The 27279-nt window shown below is 38.2% G+C and overlaps 1 protein-coding gene across 1 annotated transcript in view; it reads left to right on the plus strand.

The window, feature by feature from the left end:
* The first annotated feature begins 1892 nt into the window (after positions 1 to 1892).
* The window catches only part of RNF180 (ring finger protein 180), a 50856-nt gene continuing 25469 nt past the window's right edge, over positions 1893 to 27279 (plus strand). The window contains 4 exon segments of the mRNA XM_081315721.1: positions 1893 to 2143; positions 11469 to 11564; positions 16561 to 16786; positions 16788 to 17469. Coding sequence (XP_081171847.1) covers positions 11510 to 11564; positions 16561 to 16786; positions 16788 to 17469 — 963 coding nt within the window. The 5' untranslated portion in view covers positions 1893 to 2143; positions 11469 to 11509.

Here is a 27279-nt window from a genome sequence, read left to right on the forward strand (position 1 = left end):
GCTTTTCAACCAGTGGTACAGGTACCACCTGTGGTACATTGGCACCTGGCAGGTGGTACGCAACCATCCTAGAAAAGTGGTAGCGGGGGAGGGGAATGAGCTGAACCGGTGGCAGCACTGCACAAGCCTGAACGAGAGACGGCTGGAGCTGCAAGGTTGTCAGGGCTCAGCAGAAGCGCCAGGATCAGCGCCAGTCTCCAGCAGGAGCTCGGCGTTGATCCTGGTGCTTCTCGTGAGCCCAGAAGAAGCGCCGATCAGTCGGAATGTGGTAGCATCTCCAAGGTCTTGTGATTTACATTCAGATGCTTGGCAACTGATTCATATTTATGATCTGGATGACTGAAAATCTCAGACATTCTGTTCTCTTACTTTTCCATTCCAATCTGCCTATCATCTCAGAGGGATGCCATGAAAAGCAGATGTTGACCCAAGGTCTTCCTGGCTGTGATCCACTTCTGTTCAGTGCTAATTTATAGTGTCAACTTCTACCTGCAAGCATGCATGCAATAATCTTAAGCAACTTTGATTAGATTAGGACAGGCATGTCAAACTCGCGACGTCACGTGACGTCGCACAACGTATTGTAGCTTTTTCCCCATTGCCGGCAATGGGGTGGGCGTGGTTTCATTGTTATGCGCCTGGCCCCTGGCTGGCAGTTTGACACCCCTGGATTAGGAGATAAGAGGACAAATGACCCTTGTAGCATCTTCTCCTGAATAGTAAAAATAGCATATTGTAAGTCCCCATGTTATGAAAAAGAAAAAAAGCACCCAAACCATAGGCAACAAACAGAAACAGCTCTATTGATCAGTCTCTGGGTGATTTCTTTTTATTATTATTTATTTAAGTTTTTACTGTTTTTTAATATAATTGCACAGTGCTTATTCAAGAAATGTGTTGTCTGAGTTCATCATTCACTAATACAAATTAAATTCCTAATCCCTAGATCGTTTCTCCAACCATTGGTAAAATAAGCCCCAAATTTGAAAATATTCTATTTGAATATTGAAAGACTGTCCATTAATATTTTTTTAATTATTTCTTTCTCCGATGGTGTTTCTTCATTTTTCCAATATTGTGCAAATATAAGTGTTGCTGCTGTTGTCACATGCAGAATAAAATATATACTCTGTTTATCAAGCTTTTCTGGCATTATACCTAATAAAAAAAATTCAGGTTTAAAATCTACATGTTTCCCCAGCATCTTTTCTAGCCAATTCATGCATTCAGTTCTTGGTGACTTCAGGAACACAGCTACACACTATAATTTTTTGGGCAGCGATATCAGCATGATTTGCCTCTTAAGGATGTTTTCCCAATTTCCCAGGAGTCTAACCTAAAATGGTATTTCCTGAGAGTTTCCCTTCCAAGGGCTAATCAGTTTTGCAGGTGTGCCTGAAGAAAGGGGCCGGCCCCCCAAAATCAAAATGGCAGGGGAAACCATGCGAAGGAAGCCCCTCCTTATTCTACATCCGTCCCCGCCCCTTTTTAATGTGATTATGTGCCAACCAATCGTGTGTGACTTCCAGCGATCACGTGGAGATATTTCTCCCCCCCCCCTCAAGACGCTCTCTATCTTTTACGTGCCTCGGTTACAAAAAGGCGGGGATTCCATCGCGTGCTTCTCGCCGCCCTTTTGCCTTTCCTGATTCCTCTCCCTGCAGATTTTGACATCCTACGGCCAGTTCCCGGGTTCGAGCGCCTTCCTTGGCCTCCAAATGCCTGAACTGACTTTGCCCTCCCCTCTAAAAGTGCACGTGCCAAACCTCTAGCTGACCTCCTTCTGCTGCGACACCCCCTTCCTCCCCCGCCCCGCAAGCAGCCCAATAAATGAAAAGCTGTTCGCCTCCTGCTTCGCACCCAGTCGGGGAGGGGGCGGTGACGAAGGAAAGGTGGCAAAGGCAAAACCAGCCTTTCGCTTGGCCTGGAGCTGAGCGCTTTTCGTGCCGTTTTGTCTCCAGTCTCTTCCCGTTTCCCGCTACCGTCGCCAATACCGTACCCCTCTCCGAGCCCGGCGGATTGACACCGCTGAGACGGCCTTCCTGGCTTTCCTCCCCAACCGCGGCCCTCCCACCTGCCGGCGGACCCTCGAAGCGTCTCCGGCATGGACCGCGCGCCGCGGCGACGGCGGGAGGCGAAACAGGTAAATGGGCGCGGGCCTTTCGTCGGGCGGCATCGGTGGCTCGGCCCGCCGTTATGTCGAGGCGGAGGCCTACTCGTGGCGGCGGCGGCGGCGGCGGCTTTAGGACGAGTGCGTGAAAGTAAGATGCTGTCAGGCAAGGTGCTGCTTCTCTTCGGCTAGAGCAGAGGTAGGCAACCTCGGCTCTTTTATGACTCATGGACTTCAACTCCCAGAATTCCTGAGCCTCAGGAATTCTGGGAGTTGAAGTCCATGAGTCATAAAAGAGCCAAGGTTGCCTACCCCTGGGCTAGAGCAAAGGCCGCCTTGGAGTTGGGGCGTCCCGGTGCTGTTGCGAGGAAGAGCCGCGCTCGGTTTTACGCCGCTTGGTACATCAGGGCACGGAAAGGCGCCGCGCAGATGGGGATGGGGACCTTTTTAAGGTTGGGCTCCTGAAAAATAAATCCCTCCGGACCATTCTTTATTTTGAAAGGGGTGTCTTCTGAATTTTGCAAGAGGTCTCAGCTTTCCTTAGGTGTATTGTTTGAAGGGGGAATATTTCTATTGTAAACTGTACGGAAAAAAACTTTCAAGTGACCAAGGGTTTGTGTTTAAAAAAATAATATTTAAGTCAATCTCTGAGGTAGCAGTTAAAAGTTATTCAGTGTCAATTGGCTGCAGCATCTTTCCATCTCTGGCTGTAAGAGAGGCTACCAACTAATAAAGTAACTAATAGTTTTCTGTAAGTTTAATCAGCATTGTCCCAAAACAACAGTAAGTTGGGCAGGTTTACATTATTTCAAGGATGTCTGGAGGAGATGCTGTAAGTCACCTTTGTGGAATGACCTTCATTAATGTGGTAACCTTGGCAGCATTAAGGAACTAGTTTGATGAGTTCCTATATTTGGAGTAGTGGGGGAAGCATCCTTGCTCTGATCCAATGGTAGGCAAAAAATAGATCCATAAATCATGTTTGAGTGATACCTCACTGCCTGTTGACCTCCACTACATGATTAAAGTCACAACAGTTACAAGGAAGACAGCTGTCTTTGAAACAGCCACTATATTCCCTTCACTGTCAAGAGGCACAATACCGAAAAGTTATGTTATTTTCAAGTGAAGTAATCTAAAAAAATAATTAAAAGGTGTAACTATTTCCATCAGGAATAAAAAAGATGCAACTATTTCCATCAGGATAAAAAGTAATCCTGAAATAATTACCTTTTGATAATGCCCCCTCCACCATTTAATTTAGTAAATTTGTTGAGAATTGTGTTTAACCGTTACTGCCGCTTTAACCAAGAGTTTCTGCTTATGGTTGCAATGCTGAATCAAAGTATCTGGGAGAAAATGGAGTTGAATTCATCTTCAGCAGCAGATTAGTTTCAAACTATCAGCTTTTTGAGATAGGCCAGGTCAGGAAACTGAGATTGCAAAGATTACAGGAATGCTTCAGTGTTGCTCTAAGTCAGACATGTCAAACACAAGGCCCGGGGGCCAGATCCGGCCCGTGAAGTGGTTTCATGTGGCCTGAGAAGCCATCCTGGAAACAGTGTGGGAACGGCCCCCACTGCCTTGGCCCTGGCCCAGAGACCCTCCTCCTGCCAGAGACCCTCAGATCTGTCCCACTCCTACCCAGGCCCCCATAGGCACCCTTGAAGCGAACAATGTAGAGCTGGCCACACCCACCCAGTAGGCCATATGCACTCTAGCCACACCCACCCAGTAGGCCACACCCACCCAGCCCCCTGAGGGCAACCGCAGTGCTGATGCGGCCCTCAATGAAATTGAGTTTGACACCCCTGCTCTAAGTTATAATAAAAGAATCTTGAAAGCTTGTTAGCTTCATTTTGACCCCTCTTATACCAAACAGAATCTAGGTGGAATTACAATATTTCTTCTTCATGTTTTGCCCTGACCCAGGGGTAGGCAATCTTGGCTCTTTTATGACTCAGGGACTTCAACTCCCAGAATTCCTGAGCCAGTCTCTTAAATGCTGTTAGTATGAAAAAGCTGCTTAACTATTCAAAACTTTCTTTTCTTCCTAAGAGGCAGACAACAAATTTGTTGAAAGTTCTAAAAAGCCATGACTTAAGTTAATTTATAGCCTGTTTTATTTTTGTGCTGAATATTAGCAAAGCACTAGTACAGGAAGGGAATATAAACAAATAGCATCAAACATTGGTGCCTGCTTAATTTATTTTTTAAACAAAATCATCCAACACATGATTATAGTGTGAAAGAGGAATCATCCTCTTAGATTCAGTAAATTTATCTGCAGTAACTGAAATCATACCTTTCCTATAATTGGTGATCAGTCTCTTATATTGCCATACAGGAATTCAGAGCTGCTTCTCTTCAGTAACTTTCAACGATATTTTAGCATGAACTGTTTCGGGTCATGAAACTACTTTTCCATGAACTTGGACTTAGCCATCCAAAACACCGAATTTGTTCTTTGTCATCATGTGCACTTGACTGTATGTTTGGAATCATTCTCTTGCTACATCACCTACTTGCACTTCAGCTTCACTTAATACATAAATGGCCTGAGAGTCTCCCGTAGAATTCTCTGATAAAAAGCAGAGCATTCTTTCTTCAGTGATAACAAGTCATCCAGGTCTTGAGGCAGTCAAGAATTCCCACACCACAACATTACCACCTTCATTCTTTATAGTTAGTATGAAGTTCTTATTATGGAATTCAGTGTTGGTTTAAGGAGCCATAGTGGCACAGTGATTAGAATGCAGTATTGCAAGCTAACTGTGCCAGCTGCCAGGAGTTTGTTCCTGACTGACAAAAGGTTATTTCAGCCTTTTATCTTTCTGACATTAGTAAAATGAGGACTCAGATTGATGGGGCAATATGCTGACTCTAAACCATTTAGAGGGTGCTGTAAAGCTTGTAAGCCGCCCTGAGTCTTCGGAGAAGGGCGGGATATAAATGGAATTAAAAATAAAATAAAAAAATAAAGCACTATGAAGTGGTACAGTATATAAGTCTATTGCTGTTGCTATTTAAGTCACTTTAATTTTATTTCAGTCAGAAATATATATCTGACAGAATTGAACTATTGAGTCAAAATGTGGAGGGTCAATCCACATCCTTCAGTCATTTGGAAGTACAGGTAGTCCTCAGTTTACAAACAATTCATTTATTGATCACTCAAAGTTAAAACAGCACTGAAAAAAGTGACATATTTATTATTATTTATTTATTTAATCCCATTTATATCCCGCCCTTCTCCGAAGACTCAGGGCGGCTTACAATTTAAGCACAAACCAATGTGCTTAGCAATAGCCTTCATTCTATGACTGTTTTTTACACTTTCAACCTTTGCAGCATCCCCATCATCACTGATCAAAATTAATACGCTTGGCAACTGACTAGTATGTGTGATGGTTGCTATTTCCTGGAGTTATGTGATCACCTTTTGCGACCTTCTGACAAGCAAAATCAATGAGGAAGCCAGATTCACTTAATGTGTTACTAATTTAACAGCAGCAGTGATTCACTTAACAACTATGGCAAGAAAGGTAAAAAAAAATGAGGCAAAACTCATTTAACTACTGTCTCACTTAGCAACAGAATTTTTGTGCGCAGTTGTGGTCATAGGTTGAGGATCACCTGTATACATCCTTGAGAAATGAGGAAGCAAATCTTTCAAATTAAAGCAAGGGCAAAATGTTCTTGAGAGAAGACTTTGTTAGACTGGAGGTATATGCTAATTCTATATTTTTTTAACTAAAAACTTGTCAGGCTTATCAATAAATACCAGCAGGTGACCTGGACATTGTTTGTGATAATTGCCTTCCATATAAATAGATTCTGAACAAATCTGTATTCAATCATTGATCCTTAGCAGGTGTCTCAGAGTGAGTCAAAGACATCATTTTGGTCACCAACTCTGAAGATTTGCATAGCTTTGATAAACTTAGCACCTAATGTGGCAAGATGATCTAAATGTTTACTGATGTATGGAATCTGAATCGATCTTTAGGGTAAATGAAACATCCACAACCCCTTGGATCATCATTTCAGAGATATTTCCTTACCAGATTCCTCAAAACCTTCCCAACAATTGACAAAGCGTTCTTGAACAGTTTTAAAAATTCAGGGAGATATTGCAGCAGTGAAAATGAATGTTTTGCCTAAATTTTTATTCTTATTTCAAATGATACCTATTCTTAAAAAGGACTCAAATTTGGAGGAATGGCAAAAGGGTATCAATAAATTTGTATGGGCAGGGAAAAGGCCACGAGTTAAATTTAAGATTATGCAGGACACGTGTGAAAGAGGTGGTCTTAAAATGCCCAATTTTAAATTATACTATGAAGCTGCTGCTTTGTCAGCGATAAGTGATTGGATTAATTTAACACAAGGGAGATTATTAAATCTTGAAGGCCACGACTTGTTATTTGGCTGGCATGCATATTTATTGTATGATAAGAAGGTAGATAATGTGTTTAAGGTGCATATTTTTAGACATGCTTTGTTGAGAGTTTGGAAAAAGTATAGACATAAGTTAAATTACAAGATACCTTTATGGGCAATACCGAAACACGCAATAGAAAATATAAATGTTGGGTTCAAACATGATGTGACTACATACAAGGAAATCCTAAGTTTGGAGAGGAACGTCTGGTGTTTGAAGTCGTATAATTTTCTACGAGAAGAGAAGATTGTCCAAACCTGGTTTCAATATGGTCAATTACGGGCCAGGTGGAAAGAAGATCAGAAAATTGGCTTCTCAATGACTGATGAAAATCTGGTAAAGCAAATTAGAAATCAGGGTCCAGCACATATCAAACGGATATATCTTGCATTGATAGAAATTGACTCAGAAACAGAACTTGTTAAAGATTGTATGATAAAGTGGGCTCAGAATATTCAAGAAGTTATTACAATGGACACTTGGGAAAAGATCTGGGTGAGGAACGTAAAATTTACGCAAGCCCAAAATTTAAGAGAGAACTTTTATAAAATGTTTTATAGGTGGCATTTAGATCCTAAAAAGCTCACAAGTATGTATCCGAATTATCAACCTAAATGTTGGAGGTGTGGTGGCGAAGATGCAACGTATTTTCATATATGGTGGACCTGTAAAAAGGTTAAAGCTTTTTGGATTAGAATCTGGTGGAATATGCAGAAGATATTTAAGCAAAGGATAAAGTTTTGTCCGCAATTGTTTTTATTGGGCATAATCACGGATACTACTGTTGTGGACACTAAGTTGATGTTGAATTTGATTACGGCAGCAAGACTTTTAGTAGGTCAATATTGGAAGAAGGAGGAACTGCCGACTATAGAAGAATGGACTCTAAAAGTTTCTGACCTGGCGGAAATGGCAAAGATTTCGGCTTATTTGAAAGACCATTCGCAACAACGTTATATTATGGAGTGGAAAAAAGTGGATTGATTACATCCAGAACAAATATGGGACTAAAAAGTTTCATTTAGCATTTGCATAAGTTTTGATGTGATTGTTCTGTACCAGCCTGCTACCGGCCTTGCAGAAAGGCAACCCCTGTACAAACGGCAGAGGCTGGAATACGTCTGCCAAATTTATTACACAAACAAACAAAACATGAAACAAGATACCGGAGCTTTGATCCTCTATCGGAGCGGTTGCTTTCAGCAAACCAGCCCTCCCCCAAACACTCCCTTTATAAGAGTTCAGGGTGTGGCCTCTCTTTGCCTCCTTCCGAGAAGTCCCACAGCCTTTCTCTGCTTGCTCCTACTTGACTGCCTCCTGCGTCGGGCGTCCTTGAACAGGGCCAGCTGTGGGTCATCTTCATCCACACTGTCGGGCTCACACAGCTGGGTCTCCACCAAGTAAGAGGGGCCTGGCTGGGGGCTCTGCGGAGCCTCCAAGCCATCATCAGCAAGTTCTTCTTCAACACCCCCCTCCTCCCCCTCGTCTGAGTCATCCGACCCAACTGCCGAACCCACAGGCTGACCCTGAATCACAACAGTGATATTAGTATTGCTTGTAGTCATTTTACATGAGCTAGAGTGCGATAGACTTAATAGTTTATTGTTGTTAACATATGGTTGTTTATGATTGTTTTTACCTTTATACCTTGTATTTAGCTCTGGGGAGGGGGGAAGGGGAGGGGGGAGGGTTAGGGAGGGCTAGGAAGGGTTGGGTGGGAGGTGGGGGGGAGGGATTGTTAAAGATAAAATGTATTGAAAAACTTTTCAATTAAAAAAAAAATTCAGGGAGATATTCAGAGATGTATCAACCTTGAAAGTATTCTATGTCGAATTGTATAGTATAGTCAAAGACCAGCAGGAAATTGTTACATTTTGTATAATGTAATAAAATGCTTCATGATAATTTTTATGTATAAATTATTTCGTAGAATTTGCCAAATTTAAATTCAATGGGATTTATGAGTTCTGGATTTTTGTATATATTCTGGATGTTAGCCTATTTGAGATGCAGGTACCTTGGTTTAAAAGGTTTTGACCTATGATGCACCATTTCACCCAGTTAAAGGTTATAGACATGAGCATTTTAATAATATATAGATTCAGTTTAAGGCAGTTATTAATGTTAAATTATCTAATTTTGAAAATAGTTGTGTTACTATACTCTTTTTCCAACACTGTAACTGCTATATTAAAATTTCAACCAACTACAGAGAACAACACTCTAGGAAGGCAGAAGATCATTTTGAATTTTGTTGACTTTTTGTTGTCCCAATTACAATATAGAATCATTCTAATTTGTGAAATTCCAGGTGATGGTTATGTTTTCTAATTACTGTGATTCAAGTTTTGAGGATTACTACCTGGTTTTCCAAGCTGTCTTTCAGCTGTCTTATCACCCAGACCATTTATATTTTTCTTAAAGTTGACACTGACTGATTTTTGTATTCCAACCTTCCTTTTTCTAGCAGGAGTCCCTCTCCTCTCCATGCACAGAAAAAAAATCTAGTGCTGGGCTGGAGAAAAGCAGCTTGGGTCTTCATGTTCCAAGCTTCCTTTCTCCTCTTCCCATAGGAGTTCCCCCCCCCCAATTGAACAGAAGGGAGGGAGAATTCTTTGGCAGGCAGCAACAGCTTGCAAACTTTCCTGCTGGTTTTTCCATTGACTTTCTGGGGAAGCCAGCAGAAAAAAATGCAAATGGTAATTACATGATCGTGGGGCACTTGGCAACCAGTCATAAATGCAAACAGATTGCCAAGTGCCTGAGATGTGATTACATGACTGCAGGGGATAGAGCAGCAATTGTAACTTCAAGGACAGGTCATAAGTAGCTTTTTAAAAGTCTGCTGTAACTTTAAAGGGTCCTTAAATGACAAATTGTAAATAGAGTACTACCTATACAACAATGGTTTGCTGAGAAATGGGACACCACAGATAAGATGGGAGTTCTGCATTTTCTATTCTATCACATGCAGAAAATGTTCTGCATTTTCTACGTTCAAAGACACTGTATCATACTGAACTGATAGTAATAGCGCTACATAAAAGTTCAATATTTCCCAAATATTTTGTCAGGGAAGGAGTTATAAAATGAATCCATGAGTCTTTATAGGACATGAGCTGTGACTTCAATGGTCCCCTGTCAATAAGGACACAATAACAGCTTCTATGGAACTTTATTACATTGGCCTTCCAGAACTGCTATGGGGAGAGTGTTAACACGTGCTACAGTTGGTGCTCTCTGAAATTTAGAAACAGCTATATAAGTATCTCTCTGGTTTGTAAAGGGAGGCATATTCTTGCATAGAGCATACAGATCCTGTTGGACTTCCTGGTCTTTAATACATTTTTCAAATGCACTCCAAATATCCACGCAAGAGGTTATTAATTAACTAAAAAAGGAATAAAAAGTACACAGGTATTTCATTTCAAAAAATTAAAATTATAGTTCCATAAATATGTGCTAATTATAGATATGTCTCTTTATTATTACAGTACTTTTGCAGTGTAGAAACTGACATGATCAACAAGCCAGTTAAATGAATTTAAAATAATAGGATGAACTTTCATGTTATACTAGTATAGGGGAGACTACAGAAATTATAGCATTTTGGCTGAGCTGCATTTTGGTTTGGGATAACAAATTGCTAGCAATCATCGTATATGAAGAGCCCTGTTGACATGAAGTATTTTCACATTTAAACAATTTTATGCTTTTCTTTTATGGTTTAAAATCTATGCACTTTAAAAACATATCTAATAATATACTGTTTTCAAATTCTTTCATAAGATTCATTTATGTAAATGAAGAATAATATTCCATTAGGTAAAGGTAAAGGTTCCCCCGCACATGCGTGCTAGTCGTTTCCAACTCTAGGGACCGGTGCTCATCTCCGTTTCAAAGCCGAAGAGCCAGCGCTTGTCCGAGGACGTCTCCGTGGTCATGTGGCCAGCATGACTAGACGCCAAAGGCGCACTAAGTGCTGTTACCTTCCCACTGTAGTGGTCCCTATTTTTCTACTTGCATTTCTACATGCTTTCAAACTGCTAGATTGGCAGAAGCTGGGATGAGTAACAGGCGCTCACTCTGTTACGCGGCACTCAGGATTCGACCCGCCAAACTGCCGACCTTCTGATCGACAAGCTCAGCATCCTAACCCACTGAGCCACCGCGTCCCTAATATTCTATTAGTTGGCGGTAAATTGGAATATTACAGCTCCCAATAAATCATTCTAAGACATACTGTAGTATAATTGTTATAGTATATCTTCAGTGGACATTATATGCTTTATATTTTCACTTTATTTGGGAGATATTGCAGATTCAATTATACCTAGTTAAGGCATCAGGTATATTTCCTATCTGAAAAATTAATTTCTTATAAATTAAAAAGTAATCATAATTAAATTTTAGAGTAATCCCTTCAGGACAGCTTATACCAAAACATAAAAAACATCCTTATAATTTGGGATCTAATTGTAAAACAGTGTGTTTTGGATTATGATATTAAGAACTGAACGTGAAGTATTTTCAGCACTTGCTGAAACTAATCAGCCTTGGGCTTGGTCAGAATGTTGACAGGGAACATATGGGAAACTTACATTTCCTACTAGACCTGAAAGGCAAGAAATAAAGCAGTCTGAAGTATGAGGGTGATACTGCAAAAACAGGCATACTTAATTCCAGCCATTAAGTATGTTGAAGCTTGTTGAAAGGGTATGAAAGAAGGATAAAAGTAGAACTTTATTAAGAATAAACTAGCTTCAGAATAGAAATATTGAGAATGGAAAAAGTGAAAAGGGGAAAGAAAAATTCTTACAATGAACACATATAATAAAATTTTGGAAGTAAAAAAAAACTTTACAAATTGAAAATATATACAATGCTAATAATACATTTAATTTTATTTTATAGCGACCTTGATTGTCCATTACCTCCCTGGATAAATCTAACGTATGGCACGTGAACATACAACCTTTTCCAGATTGGGTGACTTGTATAATAAAAAAGGTAAGAGCCCCAATTTAATTATGAATTAAACTATTAGGTCCATTATTACGTAGTATTGCCATACAGATTGAAATGACTAATTCCTGCTGTGCTGCTGTTGTTATTACTACTACTACTACTACTTTATTGATTATCGCAGTCAGCCAGATGTTCAGACTGGATTTGACATTTTTGTCAACCTATTGAGTCCTTACCAAGGACCTGAGATAGGCAGATGTGGATGTTTGACAGTGTTACAGATATCATCGCGGGATGGAAGCTGTTCCCAGTAAGGCCATCTTTTGCAATTGCCTGATGGCAAATTTGTCAATGCCAGTGGTGTTCAAATGGTGCTCCAGTTGTTTGGGGATTGCACCCAAAGTATCTAATACTATTGGTACTACCCTTGCTTGCCTTTGCCACAGTCATTCTATTTCTATTTGTAGGTCTTTGTATTTTGTTATCTTCTCTTTTGTTATCTTTCTCCAGTCTATTCTGCTGTCTCCAGGCACTGCCCCGTCCATTATCCAAACATTTGTCTTTCTTATCAACAATTGTTAAGTCAGGTGTTATGTGAAAGGTGCCTGTCTGTTTGAATTCTAAAGGCCCAGTGCAATTTAACTTTTTGATTTTCTGTGACTTTCTCTATTTTATGGTCCCCCCAGTTCTTGCTTGCAGGCAAATGATATTTCTTGCAGATCTTCCAATGCACCATTGTTGCTACTTTGTCATGCTGCTGCTTGTAGTCAGTCTGTGCAATATTCTTGCAGCAGCATACCAGGTGGTCCACTGTTTTTTCAGCTTCTTTGCAGAGGCAGCACTTACTGTCTGTTGCTGCCTTCTCAATTCTAGCTTTCTATGTATTTGTCCTTAAGGCTTGGTCTTGTGCAGCCAGAGTTAGTCCATCAGTGTCTTTCTTCAATTTTCTTGCTCTTAGCAATTGCCAGGTCTTGTTATTATCTGCTTTCCCAACTATTTTTTTAATGTACAGGCCATGTAGTGCTTTATCTTCCCGTGCCTCCATTCTGTTCTTCATTTGGTCTTTCTTGTAGGCCAGTTTGACCTCTCCAGTAGTCAGTAAGCCTTCCTGATGTACTAACTTCAGTGCATCTTCATCAGTGTCCTTCAGATATTCTTCCAAAGCCATTTTTTCTTCTTCAACCATCTGATGTACTTGCAACATTCCACGCACCTATTTGCCTTGGTAGATACAGTCTGTCACTCTCACTGCATGTATGAAGGACATGATTCATTGTCATTATTTTTCTGGTCTTCCTATCCATTGCTTTTAGTTCTGCTTGAGTCCACTCCACTATTCCAGCTGTGCATCTAATGATTGGAATTGCCCAGGTGTTGATTGCCTGGATGGTATTTCTTCCATTGAGTTTGGACTTTAAGATCTTTTTCACTCTCTTGATGTATTCACTTTTATTTTTTTTCTTGACTTCATTGTGCTTGATATTGTCAGGTTGGAGTATACCCAGGTATTTGTAGTAATCATCCTCATCCAGACTCTTAATGTTATTTTCGTGGGGCATCTTGATTCCTTCAGTTTTCAATATTTTTCCTTGTTTGATAGGGAGTGTGGCACATTTGTTCAAGCCAAATTCCATTGCAATGTCTTGGCTGTATATATGGACTGAGTCCTGTAGCCCATTTTTCATTGGATATCCAGGAACTCCAACATCTAGCGCGGGCCTTGTTATGGCTTTCTGAAACTTATGTCTCACCATATTTTTTATGGGAGAGACACTCTTTGTTTGACTTCTCTGATGAGACCTCTCCAGTATGGTTGAACCTCTGGCATATCGCTCATCTTCCTCAGAGCACACAAGCCCCACAACCATGTCAAAGTTGTGCCTCACTGTGGAATTATTATTATTATTATTATTATTATTATTATTATTATTATTATTATTATTATTATTATTATTATTATTATTATCATCATCATCTATCAAATTGGTGTCAGCTCTTAGTGACCACACTAATAGTTTTCCTCTAGGATAATCTGTCCCCAGCTTCCTGCTTCAGGTCTTCCAATGATTTATTCATTGCCACTTTAATCGGGTCTATTCACCTTGTTACTGGTCTTCTTTTATATTCAAATATCTGTCCCTTCAAATCCTTTAGGTTGAATTCTTCTGAATTCAGAGATAGTTTCCTTTTTTCCATGCCTGTTTCTAGTATCAGGTTCATTACAGAGGTTATAAAACTGCTTCATGTCTCATTAAATAATAATCTGGAAGATCTGCAATAATCTGCAATAATACTATTGGCCTGCAAGCAAGAACTATTGGGACCAGAAAATAAAGCAATAGAAAAATGAAGAAGCTAAAGTATCCAATCAGACAAGCTCCTGCCACATAACACATCAAATTTAATAATTGTCAATAAGAAAGACAAAGAAGTCTGGATAGTAGGTGTTGCAGGAACTAAAGATAGCAGAATAGAAAAGAAAAGAACTGGAGAAAGATCACAAAATACAAAAATCTGCAAATATAAATAGAACAACTGTGGCAAAAGAAAGCAAAGATAATACCAATAGTAATAGGTGCTTTGGGTATAATCCCAAAACATCTGGAGCATCACCTGAACACCATTAGCATTGACAAAATCACCTTTATTCAATTTTTCCAAGTTTTACGTTAAACAACTTACATTCAGCAATAATATCTTTAACACCATCAAACAACATTTGCCTAACTCAGATCCTTAGGAAAGACTTGATAGGTGGGTAACAATGCCAAATCTAGTCTAAATATCTGATTGACTGTGTGACCAATCATAATAATAGTAATAAATGAAGCTAGTAACAACACATAGTTGATAAAAGACAAAACACTGCTTTTGCTGATGGTTGATCACCCAACCCGCAGTAACACTTTCTTGCTTTCTAGCCACCTGTCCTTCGAGGCTAGGGACTGGCATGGAGCTCTCCAGAGATCCCAACAGACCGATATCAATAAACCTTCTATCATTTATCAACTATCAGTTGACCCCCAGATATTTATTGGTCCATTTTTGACTCCCATCCATTTATTCACTCCTTGGTTAGTCCCATGATGTATGTTGAGATGATCGCCATACTTTGGGTGACCTTGGTGGGGTTAAATCCTTTTAGCATATATTCACAGCGTCCTTTGGTTATCCGTCCAAACAATGCTTCAGTACAGCAACAGTAAGACAACTTGGTGAGACTTAAGGTGCTTTTGCTTTTTAAGTAACCAATTTGTATCTAGTTAGTGTGTAGAGTTACAGAAATTGGAGGAGTTAGGGCTGGATGTGGTCATCCTTTTTTGTGGTATACAGAGCTCCCTCCTATTAAAATCTGATGATGTAGTTTGCTGTCATTTTGAAGAGAAATTCAGAAAAACATGAAACTTAATCCATAATTAAATAGTTGAAAACCCCTGATATCCTGGATTTAGAGGCAAAGTTTTGAGGTCTATACCTTAAAACTTTACCTTTAAATCCAGGAAAACAAAATTTAAGATTCAGATCCTACAGATTTTTAATATGATTTTGGCCTGGACCCCTTCCAAACGTTAAATGTGACCTACAGCCAGCCATATATTATACACCTTTATCTTAAAATCTGGTTTTTATGCTTCAGTTAAGTCTAAACTTGCACTTCTTGTATTCCTTATATTGTCCCATATAGTCTTATAAACATTACTTTTTCTGGTAGCTCTAGTTAAGAAGTAGCTCTATTTTATTTTTAAAAAGACTTTTAAATGATTGATTCAAAGCCAAATGTATGCGCTCTGCTTAAGATAATATATTTTCTACAGATCATGGAATTGTATTTGATCATAATCCATTGCCACATGTTCTCATTCTCATCATGTACAAACTTCCATGTGTGTCTGTTAATGTTACAAGAACTCCAAAGTGAGTGGGAATTCAAACGTATAATTCACAAGGAACAGACTATACTTTATATTGTAGAAGACATAGGAAAAAGCTACTTGAAAATGGGAAAACCTATCATGCAGATGTCTTTATCTTGCTACTTATGTATTTATTTAGCAATACCTATAAGTCACACGATCCTAATGGACTGGGTAGAATGCAAGAAAATCAAATGCAAAAATCAGAACAAAAATAAAAGCTCAATTTAGTTAGTTAATATAATTTAAAGCCATTAATAAAAAATAGGCATTCTTAACATTAAACTAATTTATTTCAAGGGTTTACCAGAGGCTGAAAGAACTCTAGCTTGTTTGTAAAATGTTAACAGGAATGTGGCCATCTGTACCTTTACAGAAGTGTTTCTCAACCTTAGCAACTTTAAGATGTGTGGACTTCCAACTTCTTAAAGTTGCCAAAGCTGAGAAACACTGTTGCCTTGTCCATGATCTATCTAGCTCAAAAGGAGAGGGACTTGCAATAGGCCCAAATCTTGATATATTATGAAGATTATATATTAAATCAGTTATCTTGCATTGAAACTGTTATACTGCTTCTTATTGTTGTACTGGGTATTTTGACTTGATTAAGCATTTTTCTTAATTGTCTCTTTACAATGCCCTCTTTATTACCAACAGTAGATGGTTCTGTTCCTGTAGTAGTTCAGAAAAAACAACAACAGTAAAAGCATTGATAAGCTATTTAGCTTTGATGTAGAACTAGACCCCCAACTTCGGGAAACTTATTTATCAGGTAATATTAATTGCACATGGTATTATAATTTCTCAGATGTTTTTAATTCTGCTTAATGTTCAAAAATACTCAGTAGTAAGTATAAATATACAATGAATGTATTTAGTAATATCGGAGAATATTTTTAAATGTTTACAATATATCATTAACGTGAACATTTTCCAGATGTATTTATCTCAAGGAACTTTTTCAAAAGTATTAAATTTTGTCCTTTGTTATTTGATTATTTGCTCTTTTTTAGTTATAACATGATATGTATATAGTCTTTCCTATTTTGTGGAAGAAAATTGACTTCATGACCATTTCTTATCTCATGAATTATGACGAATTAATGACTTATTTTCTCCCATAGGCAGATGGACAACTGGAAAATTGAACTTCCCATTCTGTGAGGCTTGTCTTGAAGAATATAACTTTATCAGTAATACAGCATGTTTATTTGGACAGTTTACAGATATACATCTTTGTAAAAGACAAACTGACTGCCAGATAGCTGCTAGGTTACCAAAATCACAACTAAAGCACTTGTCACTTTGTAAATGCCATTTTGATTCTAGTAAAGAAATACACCAAAGTGCTAGAAGTTCTGAGAGCTGAAAATCAAAGAGTTCCATATCTGGCTAAAAGTAATGACAGTACTGGAAGATTAATGGAGGCACTTTGCCTAGAATTGAGATCAGCTAACTTTGAGATGAATAATAAAAAACTATGCTTCAAAGTGTCTAATCTAAAAGCAAGTATTTCAGCTTCACTGGCTCAGAATGACGGATACACTGTAAAAGCTTTTCATAGAATACCACAGAGTTTGAGAAAGAGGCTTGTCTTGCTACCTACTTTATATGGAATATCCACAATTGAGAGACCTGTTTTCTCTAGGCAACATGAAACACAGCGTTTTAATTCAAAAGATTGTTTACCACTGAAATCCAACAAAGCACATAATTATTTTCAGTTCCAACTTGAATCAGATACTACCAAGCTTTCAAAGAATTTTTCAGTTACTTCTTACAGAATATTAGCACAAGAAGAAACTGGGTTTAATCCTGTTTGGAAAGCTTCAAAAAGTTATCTTGAGAGTGCTGTTACTGATCAACAGCTGTTTTTACCTTCATCAGAGACTATTGCAAAAGAAAATACTCTCCAGCTGCATATCATACCTTTTTATCTTCTTCAGCCCTTCACAACTATTGATCAAGAGTTGTACAAGAAAAAAAGAAACCAGTTGAACAATTTGGGGAGAAAACATAGGTGGCAAGACCAGGTATGTATAATAATGATTTATAGATTATATTAGATGAAGAATGTTTCTATGAGTACTAAGTGGAGCTTTGGTGTATTTTAAAATTATTTCTGAAAGTTTTCCTTGGAACTTCTAAACATAAAAATAACCTATTATACCTAGCAATTATTTATCTCAATTTTATTTTCAATATTTCCAGCATTTTGTTTTGTAGAACTATTCTACAATCCTCATGCAATATACATTCAATATCATATTTATATTTGAGTATCTATTCTGAAATGTGTAAGCGCTTTCTTTCAGACAGTTTTCTTAGTATTTTTTTAGACATTTTGAAATTGTGACTAAAATATAAAAGTAGGTTAAAATATACAACAGCAACTGTAAATTTGAGAAGACAATGGCAACAATGAGTAATATGGATGAATAGTATCAAAGGGATTACAGGACTGTCCTTGGAGCACAGCAAGCATTTGTCCATACAGACATTAGGAATTAAACTTGATACAGTGACAACAAAAGCAGAAATAAAAATAAATAAATTCCAGTGTAGGAAAATATTAACATGTTCACTACAAATAAAATTAAAATGTCCAGGAAAATAAAATAGATGTTGAAAAGACAATATTAGAAAACAATACAGCTATCTAAAGTGATATATTAGTGATAATAGAACAGTTATTAACTTTCTAATTTTTAGATGAATACTCGCCTGATCAGCCATTTGTATTGGACTCTTACAAACACACGGTTGGCAAGTGACAAAATATGCATCAAAACATTGTGATACAAATTAATGTCCAACATCAGAGTGCAAGTATGAAAGAAACTTGATTGCGAGCTGCCCAGAGTTTGTTTTAAGATGGGGGGCTATATAAATGGTTTAAATAAATAAAACATGGTTTGAGGAAAATTGTACAGGTTTATGCAATCTGAGGGAAAGGTTAGTAAAGTTAATGTGTGGTGGGTATATGAGACTACAGAAAAAAATATTGGAGACCCAAGAATGAATGAAAATCATGATTGTTTGCTGAATATCTGCTTAAAAACCGGTCTGTTTCAAATGCAGGCTTTAAGTCTGTTTGTAGGTACAAATGGAAAGGAATGAATGAAAAAGATGTTACATTTGTTTATGATAAAACACTGTGAGAATTAAAGAAGCACATCATCTGTAGAATGTTGTTTTTATTGCAACTCTAGTTTCTGTTGTGTTGAAATTAACTCCTGTGTAGTATGCTGGACATTCAACTTCTTCCATTCACCTTTTTTCTATCCTTTTAGTTAAACCATCAGTATAACTCACCCTATACATTAAAAACTTATACATTTTTAAAATATAAAGATCTGTACATTTGTATCAGCATTCCTGTCAGTTTTCATGTTAATAGTGCAAACTGAAATTCCCATTCTAAAAATCTCTTTTAGCATGTTAACACATAATTGTAATTATTTCTATTTCTTGAATATAAGAACTATATTTTTTAAAAAATCCCAGTAATGCTGCCATTTATTATGTAGCATACCTGCATGCTATAAGTTAATTATATTTCTTGAGTTACATTTTTTTTCTCTTTGGTTACTAATTTTTTTTGTATAAAATTCTTAAGTAACATACTAACAGAAGTTTAGGGCTTTTTTCTAACAGCAGGGGGCACCAAATTTCCTCAAGCTGCCAAGAAACATTGTAAATTCTAATAAATAAAATGCCACATGCTATATTATGCTGAAAATGTTTTTTAAAGTAAAATTTAACATTATTTCATTTGTTGGCTGCAGAGTTTAAACATAATAATGCTTATATCTGGTGTTGAAATGCAGCATCTGTTAATCTCTTGTGAATGGTTTTATTGCATTTTCAAAATGCTGATGATAAATATGGGTAGCATTTCTGTTTCCTAAAAGTCAATGTCAAATAATCTCAATACCATTTAATCATTGGCTGGTCTTTACAGAAGATATAAAACATTTTTATGTTCCTAAGATCTTAATAGGTGCTTTATATCATTATCAATGAGTTAATTTTTTAATGAAAACTTGTACTTTGGGAGCTATGAAAATATTCCATGTTCCAGATCCTCAACTGTATCAAACTTGATAGGCAATAAAGATTTCTCAGACTGCATCCTGGAAAGACTAAATAGGAAGGTGTTTTTTTCTAGAAAGTTAAAAAGTAGTTATTTTTATTAGATTAAATGCTCCAGAATTTGCACAATATTGCAAAAACAATCTATTACTTAAAGTAATTTAAAGAAGCAACTCAGAACATAAAGATTCAATTCAAAAACCACTGTCATTGTTAAGAGAGAAGAAAGCAGAGGAAATGGCATTTGTTAGTTAACATGATTAGGTTAGATGCTGACCCGTACCTTCTCTGGAAAGGCATTCCCTTGAATGGAGAAACAGAATTGAGATATTAAGAAAGTAAAGTGATATCCAAGAAAATCAACTGATCTTAAAAGTTTGCCTCAAGGTGAACTCAAATGCACAAAGTATGAGGAGAAGCAGCCAGTTTTGGCTCCAGTACAAGTCACCAAGAATACTGTAACAGCTGCAGTTTGTTGGCTTTCAGGGATTCAACTCCAAGCTATTAAAAGAAAAATAAATATTTGTTACATTCTTACAGATATTGTTTGTTCCATGGAACCTAGGAAGCATTCAGTGTATTATTTTAGAATGCAGTGAAGTGTTTCTTGCAGCAGTAGCTTAGGTCAGATATTAGAGAGTAAAAACTATTTTCTATCAGACTCCTTTAAAATTCCACATGTATAAACTTGTCTAGTTTTCAGTAAGTTTAGGTAAGGGAGTATAAATCTGAAGTTTATTAGTTTCTTGAGTTTCTGGTTGGTTCTCCATTGCATCTGAACTGCTTAGAGGTTGCTGGGAAGTGCTGCAAGCTGTGAGTTAAGAGGGAGTGCAGAGCAGAAAGGTAGCTGAGTTTCTGGTTGGTTCTGCATTGCATCTGAATGCGTAGAGGTTGCTGGGAAGTGCTGCAAGCTGTGGGTTAAGAGGTAGAAAGAGCAGAAAGGTAGCTGAGTTTCTGGTTGGTTCTCCATTGCATCTGAATTGCGTAGAGGTTGCTGGGAAGTGCTGCAAACTGTGAGTTAAGAGGGAGTGCAGAGCAGAAAGGTAGCATCCCGCGCGATGAATCATAACTAAAAATCTAAAATAGCAGTAGTAGACTCAGGGCAAGTGCATCTGAAATTGTGATTTCATTTTAATTCAGAATGTTTTGCTTAGTTCAGTGCAACACTTGTTTTGCTGCTGTCTTTCGCAGTACTCTTTTCATACTTGGATACTGTCCTACCTGTAAACAAATCACTAGTCTACAAGGACAGATTACATATGTAAGGTCTGTAATCTGTGCTTTTCAGGCAGAAATTAGGTGTCCAGTTCAGCTTTTCTGCTCTATTGAGCTGCCGTGTTATCTGCCCCCTCTACAACAAAGATCCTGCAGGAGAAGAGTAGTATGGACAACTGTGGGATCTGGCAAGGTGAGAGCTGTGAACCACAAACACAAAGCTTTCGTTGTGTCCCTGCATAACAGACACAGTGCCCTTGCTGATCTAATTAGGGACATTTGAGACAGGTCAAGGTAGTTGGAATGATGATAATTCAAATAAGCAGGGGATCGTGGTCCAAGATGAAGAACTTGTTTTGGACAGGGGAAAGTGTGAATCAGGTATTACACACCAGTCAAGCAAGAAAAGCAAGACATCCAAAAAGAGAAGCCACCTCCTGGTTGTTGATTCAGTTATAAGGGATGTAAATTTAGGAAAGGATACAGAGGTTTCGAAAGATGTCAGGTGTCTTCCAGGTGCTACTGCCAGTAGGGACAAGAAGCATATTTTTAAAATAGTCAAGAATGCCAGCAAGGAGTGTGATGTGGATGATCTGTCCCAAAAAGATGTACTCTCTGTGAAGAATGATTTCCAGATCTTGAGGCAGGAACTTAGCAGGACAGGCTGTAGGCTTGCTTTTTCAGAGGTTTTACCAGTGTATAAGGAGCAAAATGGAAAAGGCCAGTGCATAGCAGAATTCAATATGTGGCTAAAGGAGTGGTGTAAAGGGGAAGGCTTTGGATATATTAGTCACAATGTCTGTAGCTGGTCCAATGAAAAAATGTACAAAAGAGATGGTTTGCATCCATCAAAGAAAGGGACTGAGTTACTTGACAATAAATTAACAGATTTTTCTGGAGAAATATTTAAACTAAACGGGGACAGTGGGTTAATTGAGACAGAACATTCCTGTCCCCGGCAATCTAAAATTTATAGGCTTATCAGTGCATGTAACATAGATGTGAGTGTGGACAAGAACATCAATCTTGCTGTCAAGCAAAATCAAGCTTTTAATAGCGAGTGCCACACAAAGTACATTAATCAAACAGGTGGTAAGAAAATAGGGGAACTCAGGCACCACACAGGTTGTGTAATAAGTAAACACAGGGTTAGGCCACCCAACCAAACAGAAATAATAGATCAGGCATGTCAAACTTGCAACATCACGTGATGTCGCGCAACGTTTTTCCCCATTGTTGGCAATGGAGAGGGCGCGGTTTCATCGTGATGCATCCGGCCCGCGGGCCAGCAGTTTGACATGCCTGTAATAGATGAACTTTTTGCTAGTCAGTTAACTAAGGTATGTAGGAAGCACATCACAATAGTAATGGGGGACTTTAATTACCCTGACATCAACTGGGAGACAAACTACACCAAGTGGAAGACCAAACAAACCTAGCAGACAACTAGGGAACTAGGGGATCAGCCATATTGGACTTAATTCTCACTAACAGATGAAATGATAGAAGGTGTTGAAACCACAGAAACCTTGGGGGGGGGAGTGACCATGCAATATTGGAATTCAACATTATGCAAGCACAAGCAATAGAACACAGTCAAACTAGAATCTTGGACTTGAAGAGAGCTAATTTCAACAAACGTAGAGAAAGCTTGGGAAGGATTCGATGGATGAGAATCCTCAAGGGGAAAACAACTCAAGAAGCTTAGGAAACTTTGAAAAGTAAGATTATAAAAGCCCAGTCTAGCACAATACCAATGAAGAAGAAAAATAACAGCTCTCAAAAGAAACCAGCATGGCTGCATAAAGAACTCTCTGATAAATTGAAAGACAAAAAGGACAAATATAAAAAGTGGAAATGGACAGCCATTTGCCTGAAATGGTATAGGGTTTCCTGCCTGAGCAGGGAGTTGGACTAGGTGACCTCCAAGATCCTTTCCAATTTTTATTATTATTATTATTATTATTATTATTATTATTATTATTATTATTATTATTATTATTATTATTATTATTATTATTATTATTATTATTATTAGAAAGAGAGCAGTAATTAAACTAGAAACTGGGAGAGTCTGATTTCTAGTTCCACCTTAGATACAAAGGAAGCTGTGTGATCTTGGGCTCTCTCAGCCCTAGAAAGGAACCAATGGCAAATCACTTCCAAAATCTTGCTAAGAAAACCTCAGGGACTTAAATCAACACTGACCCAAAAGTGATACTGATAGAACTTAAACCAGGTCCTTATTAAAAATGTTTATCTGTACAGGCTAAAAGTAAAATCTCCTTTAAGTCATGCTCAACATATTCTGACCATGTGGACATGTTAGTAGAGGGTTTTTTTTGCAACAATATTAATGGTTGCCTATAGCCTAGGGCTAGACATTTACTGACTAAGTGAGCCCTTTGCTATTAATTGCGGCTTTTATTTTTGCTACACCACTTTAATTCTAATCTAGTTTTGTTTTCTTCTATATAGAATTTAATAATGAATTTAAACCAAAAATAAGTTCAGTTGTTAATAGTTTGATAAGAGAATAAAAACATGAATGTCATTAATAAAATTCTTTGGTGTTACAATGGTGAACACTATTTAAATAATTATTAAATGTAGTTTCAATATGACTGTAAACTTGTCTGTGGCTATGTATAAACAAGGCCAAAAAGTCTCTGTTTGGGCATTATTGTACATTATTGTACATTGCACAACATTTTACTCATAGTTACAGAAATGCATATATAAGAAAGAACATGCTGATTTCTGCATGAGTTTTATCTAAAAGGAACGCATATATAGTAGCACAAATAACTAAATCAGTATGGCAGAGGCCTACTTTCATTTGAAATAAAATGTTGGTGATTTTTCAAAAGTATTGTCACAATAGAATGAACTATATTATTCAGTTCACAGGTGTAGATTCTGTGTGTTTAATGTTTGCTTTCTTTGAAATGGTGACTTACAAAAATATGTGACCCATGACAGTATCGCTTATTAAAACGACAAGGGATACACAATTAGTAAGTACATTTCTCCACCAAATGGTGATAATGGGTTCTGCTGTACAGATAATTACAGCAGTGCTATAATTGCAGTTTCAAGAGTTAATGCAATTGTTGGTAAGATAAATGATAGGAAAGCAGTCTTCATTCCTGCCATGCTGTTTTGAAATTCATTTCCATGACATTTAACTTCTTGGATTTAAAAAAAATACGAAAGGGATTGCAAGTAAAAGGGTCATTGTAATGAAATGCAAGATACAATCATGGTTGTAACATAGTGTTCTGATTATCCTAGCTCAAAAAGGTAATTATGAAGCAAAAATGTGGGGGGAAAGAGTAGAAAAATTCTGTGTGTGTGTGTGTTTGTGTGTGTGTGTGTGTGTGTGTGTGTGTGTGTGTGAGAGAGAGAGAGAGAGAGAGAGAGAGAGAGAGAGAGAGAATATATACATATTCCAATAGTATTAGTTTTTTGTTATGTTTGCACTTCGATTTTATTTATTTAGCATATGGCTGCCCCTCGATGTATTCAGTTAATAGCTTCACATTTTTAAAATACAGCTGTCATCTATTATTAAGACTAGTCTGTTTGGATCAGATATTCTATGCTAACCTAGTTTTTGATGGATGTAGGATTTGAAAATACACTATAGCTACCTTTTCTTGCGTGCTGGACAGTAAATTTATATAGGAAAGAATAGTGTAATTCCAGTAAAATTGTCATGAATAGATTTGTGAAAACATCTGAAACTATGAAAACACAAGAAATATATCTTGTTTAGGTTATTTAAGAATCATTTGCAAATCATCTGTTACAGGACGATAAAGTATAGTAAATTAAGGAGATGGCAAGAAATGCAAAGAAACTATTAGTATCAGAGCAAAAGAAAGAACCATCTGCCAATATTCTTGAGTAGTATGTATGCTAAATGGAATATTAAAATGGGAAATTCATATAACTGCTTTGGAATGAATGACATACTCAATAATAAATGTATATATTGAATTTACATTATACATTTGTAAAGTGACCCTCACAATAATAAACAGAAGTTCTCTTACAGAGAATTAGAAGAAAAATAAAAGAAAATTTGTTATGTGAAGTTTTGTTGCATAAAATTACTGATGAAGCATCAGCCTTCACAAGCAAATGAGCTTGTGCTATATATGAGCCTAACAATATATGTAGATTTATCAAAATAATTCTAAAGCCTACCTCATATTGAGTTAGCTCAAACTAAAATACTCTAGTACCCAAGCCCAACAAGCAAATCCGGAGCACCAATCAGCTGGAATGTTGCAGCATCTCCAGGGTCTTGTGATTTACATTCAGATGCTTGGCAACTGATTCATATTTATGACGGTCAAAGTGTCCCAGGGTCATGTGACCAAAACCTGCTGCAACCACCCAGCAGACGGGGGGTGGGGGTGGGAACAAAACCAAACACACACACACACCACCCCCGCTGCCAATCCTCAACAGAAATGCTCACAAAAATGAAAACCTTGGACAGGAAGAAGAGCGCCACCAGGTGGGCAGGCAGGTGTCTTGCTTGGCTGTGGCTTGGGGGGCACTTTTTTCAGTGCCATTGTAACTTCGAACAGTCACTAAGTGAACTGTTGTAAGTCAAGGACTACCTGTAGTTCATCACTTTTTTCCTTTTTTGGGGGGGTCAAGTTTTTGACACCTTGCTACGCGACTGGTAGTACTCGGATGTTGCCATATCCTAAAAGTGGTATAATGGGTGAAAAGGTTGAAAAGCCCTTTGCTAGAACACCCTGCCTATGCAGAAATAATTGGAGATAAGTGTTGACTCAGGTATCTACATCATATGCTATACAGGGCTTTATACATAATAACTTTGAAGCACTTTGAATTTAATTTGGTACCAATGCAGCTGGTGTAGCAGTGGTGACATGAGGGAACATCAAGAGGTGCCTGTTATTTCTTGCACCACTGCATTCTGACCCAACTGCAGCTTTAGAGTGGTCTTCAGGGGCGGCTCCATGTACAGTACATTGCTATAATCGAAGCATGAGGTGACCAGAGCATATGTAACTATCTGAATATATAATTAGAAGTTTGGGTGCTTTGTTCACAACATATGTAGAGGAATATAAAGGTAATCTTGAAAAAGAATTGCATGATTATGTAAATATCAGCTTGATCATGAAGAAAAGAACGAAAGAGAATCTAAAGAATGGTCTACCTTGATTGTCAGATATAAGATAGGGAAGAGGAGAAAAATTGTCAGGCTTTTAAGAACCTATTGTTGTACTGTGAACAATAAAATAAGGTTACATTGGTCTGTTTCCTGATCCAGCCTACTTCAAATCATTAATATGTTTTGTATATGACAACTGCAAAAGGAATTCATACATTCTAATCAACCTTTCAGAAACATATTTTCTTTATACAGTTATTTGCTCTTAAGATATGAAATTGATTTCTTATTGCATCTTTGAACTTCCAAAATAATGGAAAGGAACAAATGAACCTTTATTATCAAAGTACAACATGTGTACAGTGAGATTAGCTGAGCCTCCCTTTGTGCCCCCCCAACGCACAGTGATGACAAACCCACCATCTTGTTATACCATGTGAGCTAATTGCACAACACACCGGCCTCGCAAGTCAATCATACATAGAGTTATTTCCCGTTCAGGAGCCTGACAGCCCATGGATAGAAGCTGTTCTTCAGCCTGTTGGTACGGCTGGCTATATTTCTGTATCTCCTACCCGATGGTAGAGATACTGCCAGGGTGTGAGTCATCCCTGAGAATTTTCCTCACTCTTCCAAGGCAACGAGCCCTGGCGATGTCATCCAGTGGTGTCAGCAGACAGCCCACAATGTCTTGTGCTGTGCTCACCACCCTCTGTAATGCTTTCCTATCTGTGGCTGTCAGACCAGCATACCAAACCACAATACAGTACGAGAGGACACTCTATAGTAGACTGGTAAAAAAAGGGTCATTAGCCGTTGTTCTACCTTGTAGCGGATGAAGCGGATTATCTAGACCCGTACCAATCGGGTTTCAGGCCCGGGCACAGCACGGAGACGGCATTGGTCGTGCTGGTGAATGATCTCTGGAGGGCTCGGGACAGGGGTCGTTCCTCTGTTCTAGTCCTATTAGACCTCTCAGCGGCTTTCGATACCATCGACCATGGTATCCTGCTGCGGCGTCTCAGGGGATTGGGAGTGGGAGGCACGGTTTTACAGTGGTTCTCCTCCTATCTCCAGGGACGCTCGCAGTCGGTGTTGACAGGAGGGCAGAGGTCGACCGCGAGGTCTCTCGTTTGTGGAGTTCCTCAGGGGTCGGTCCTCTCGCCTCTCCTGTTCAACATCTATATGAAACCGCTGGGTGAGATCATTCGTGGCTTTGGAGTTGGGTATCATCAGTACGCTGATGATACCCAGCTTTTTCTTTCTACCCCAAACCACCCCAGTGATGCCCTCAACGTGATGTCCCGTTGCCTGGAGGCGGTTTGGGTCTGGATGGGGAGGAACAGACTTCAACTCAACCCCGACAAGACCG

Source organism: Vipera berus (assembly GCF_964194415.1).
Source record: "Vipera berus genome assembly, chromosome: 2".
Lineage (NCBI taxonomy): Eukaryota > Metazoa > Chordata > Lepidosauria > Squamata > Viperidae > Vipera > Vipera berus.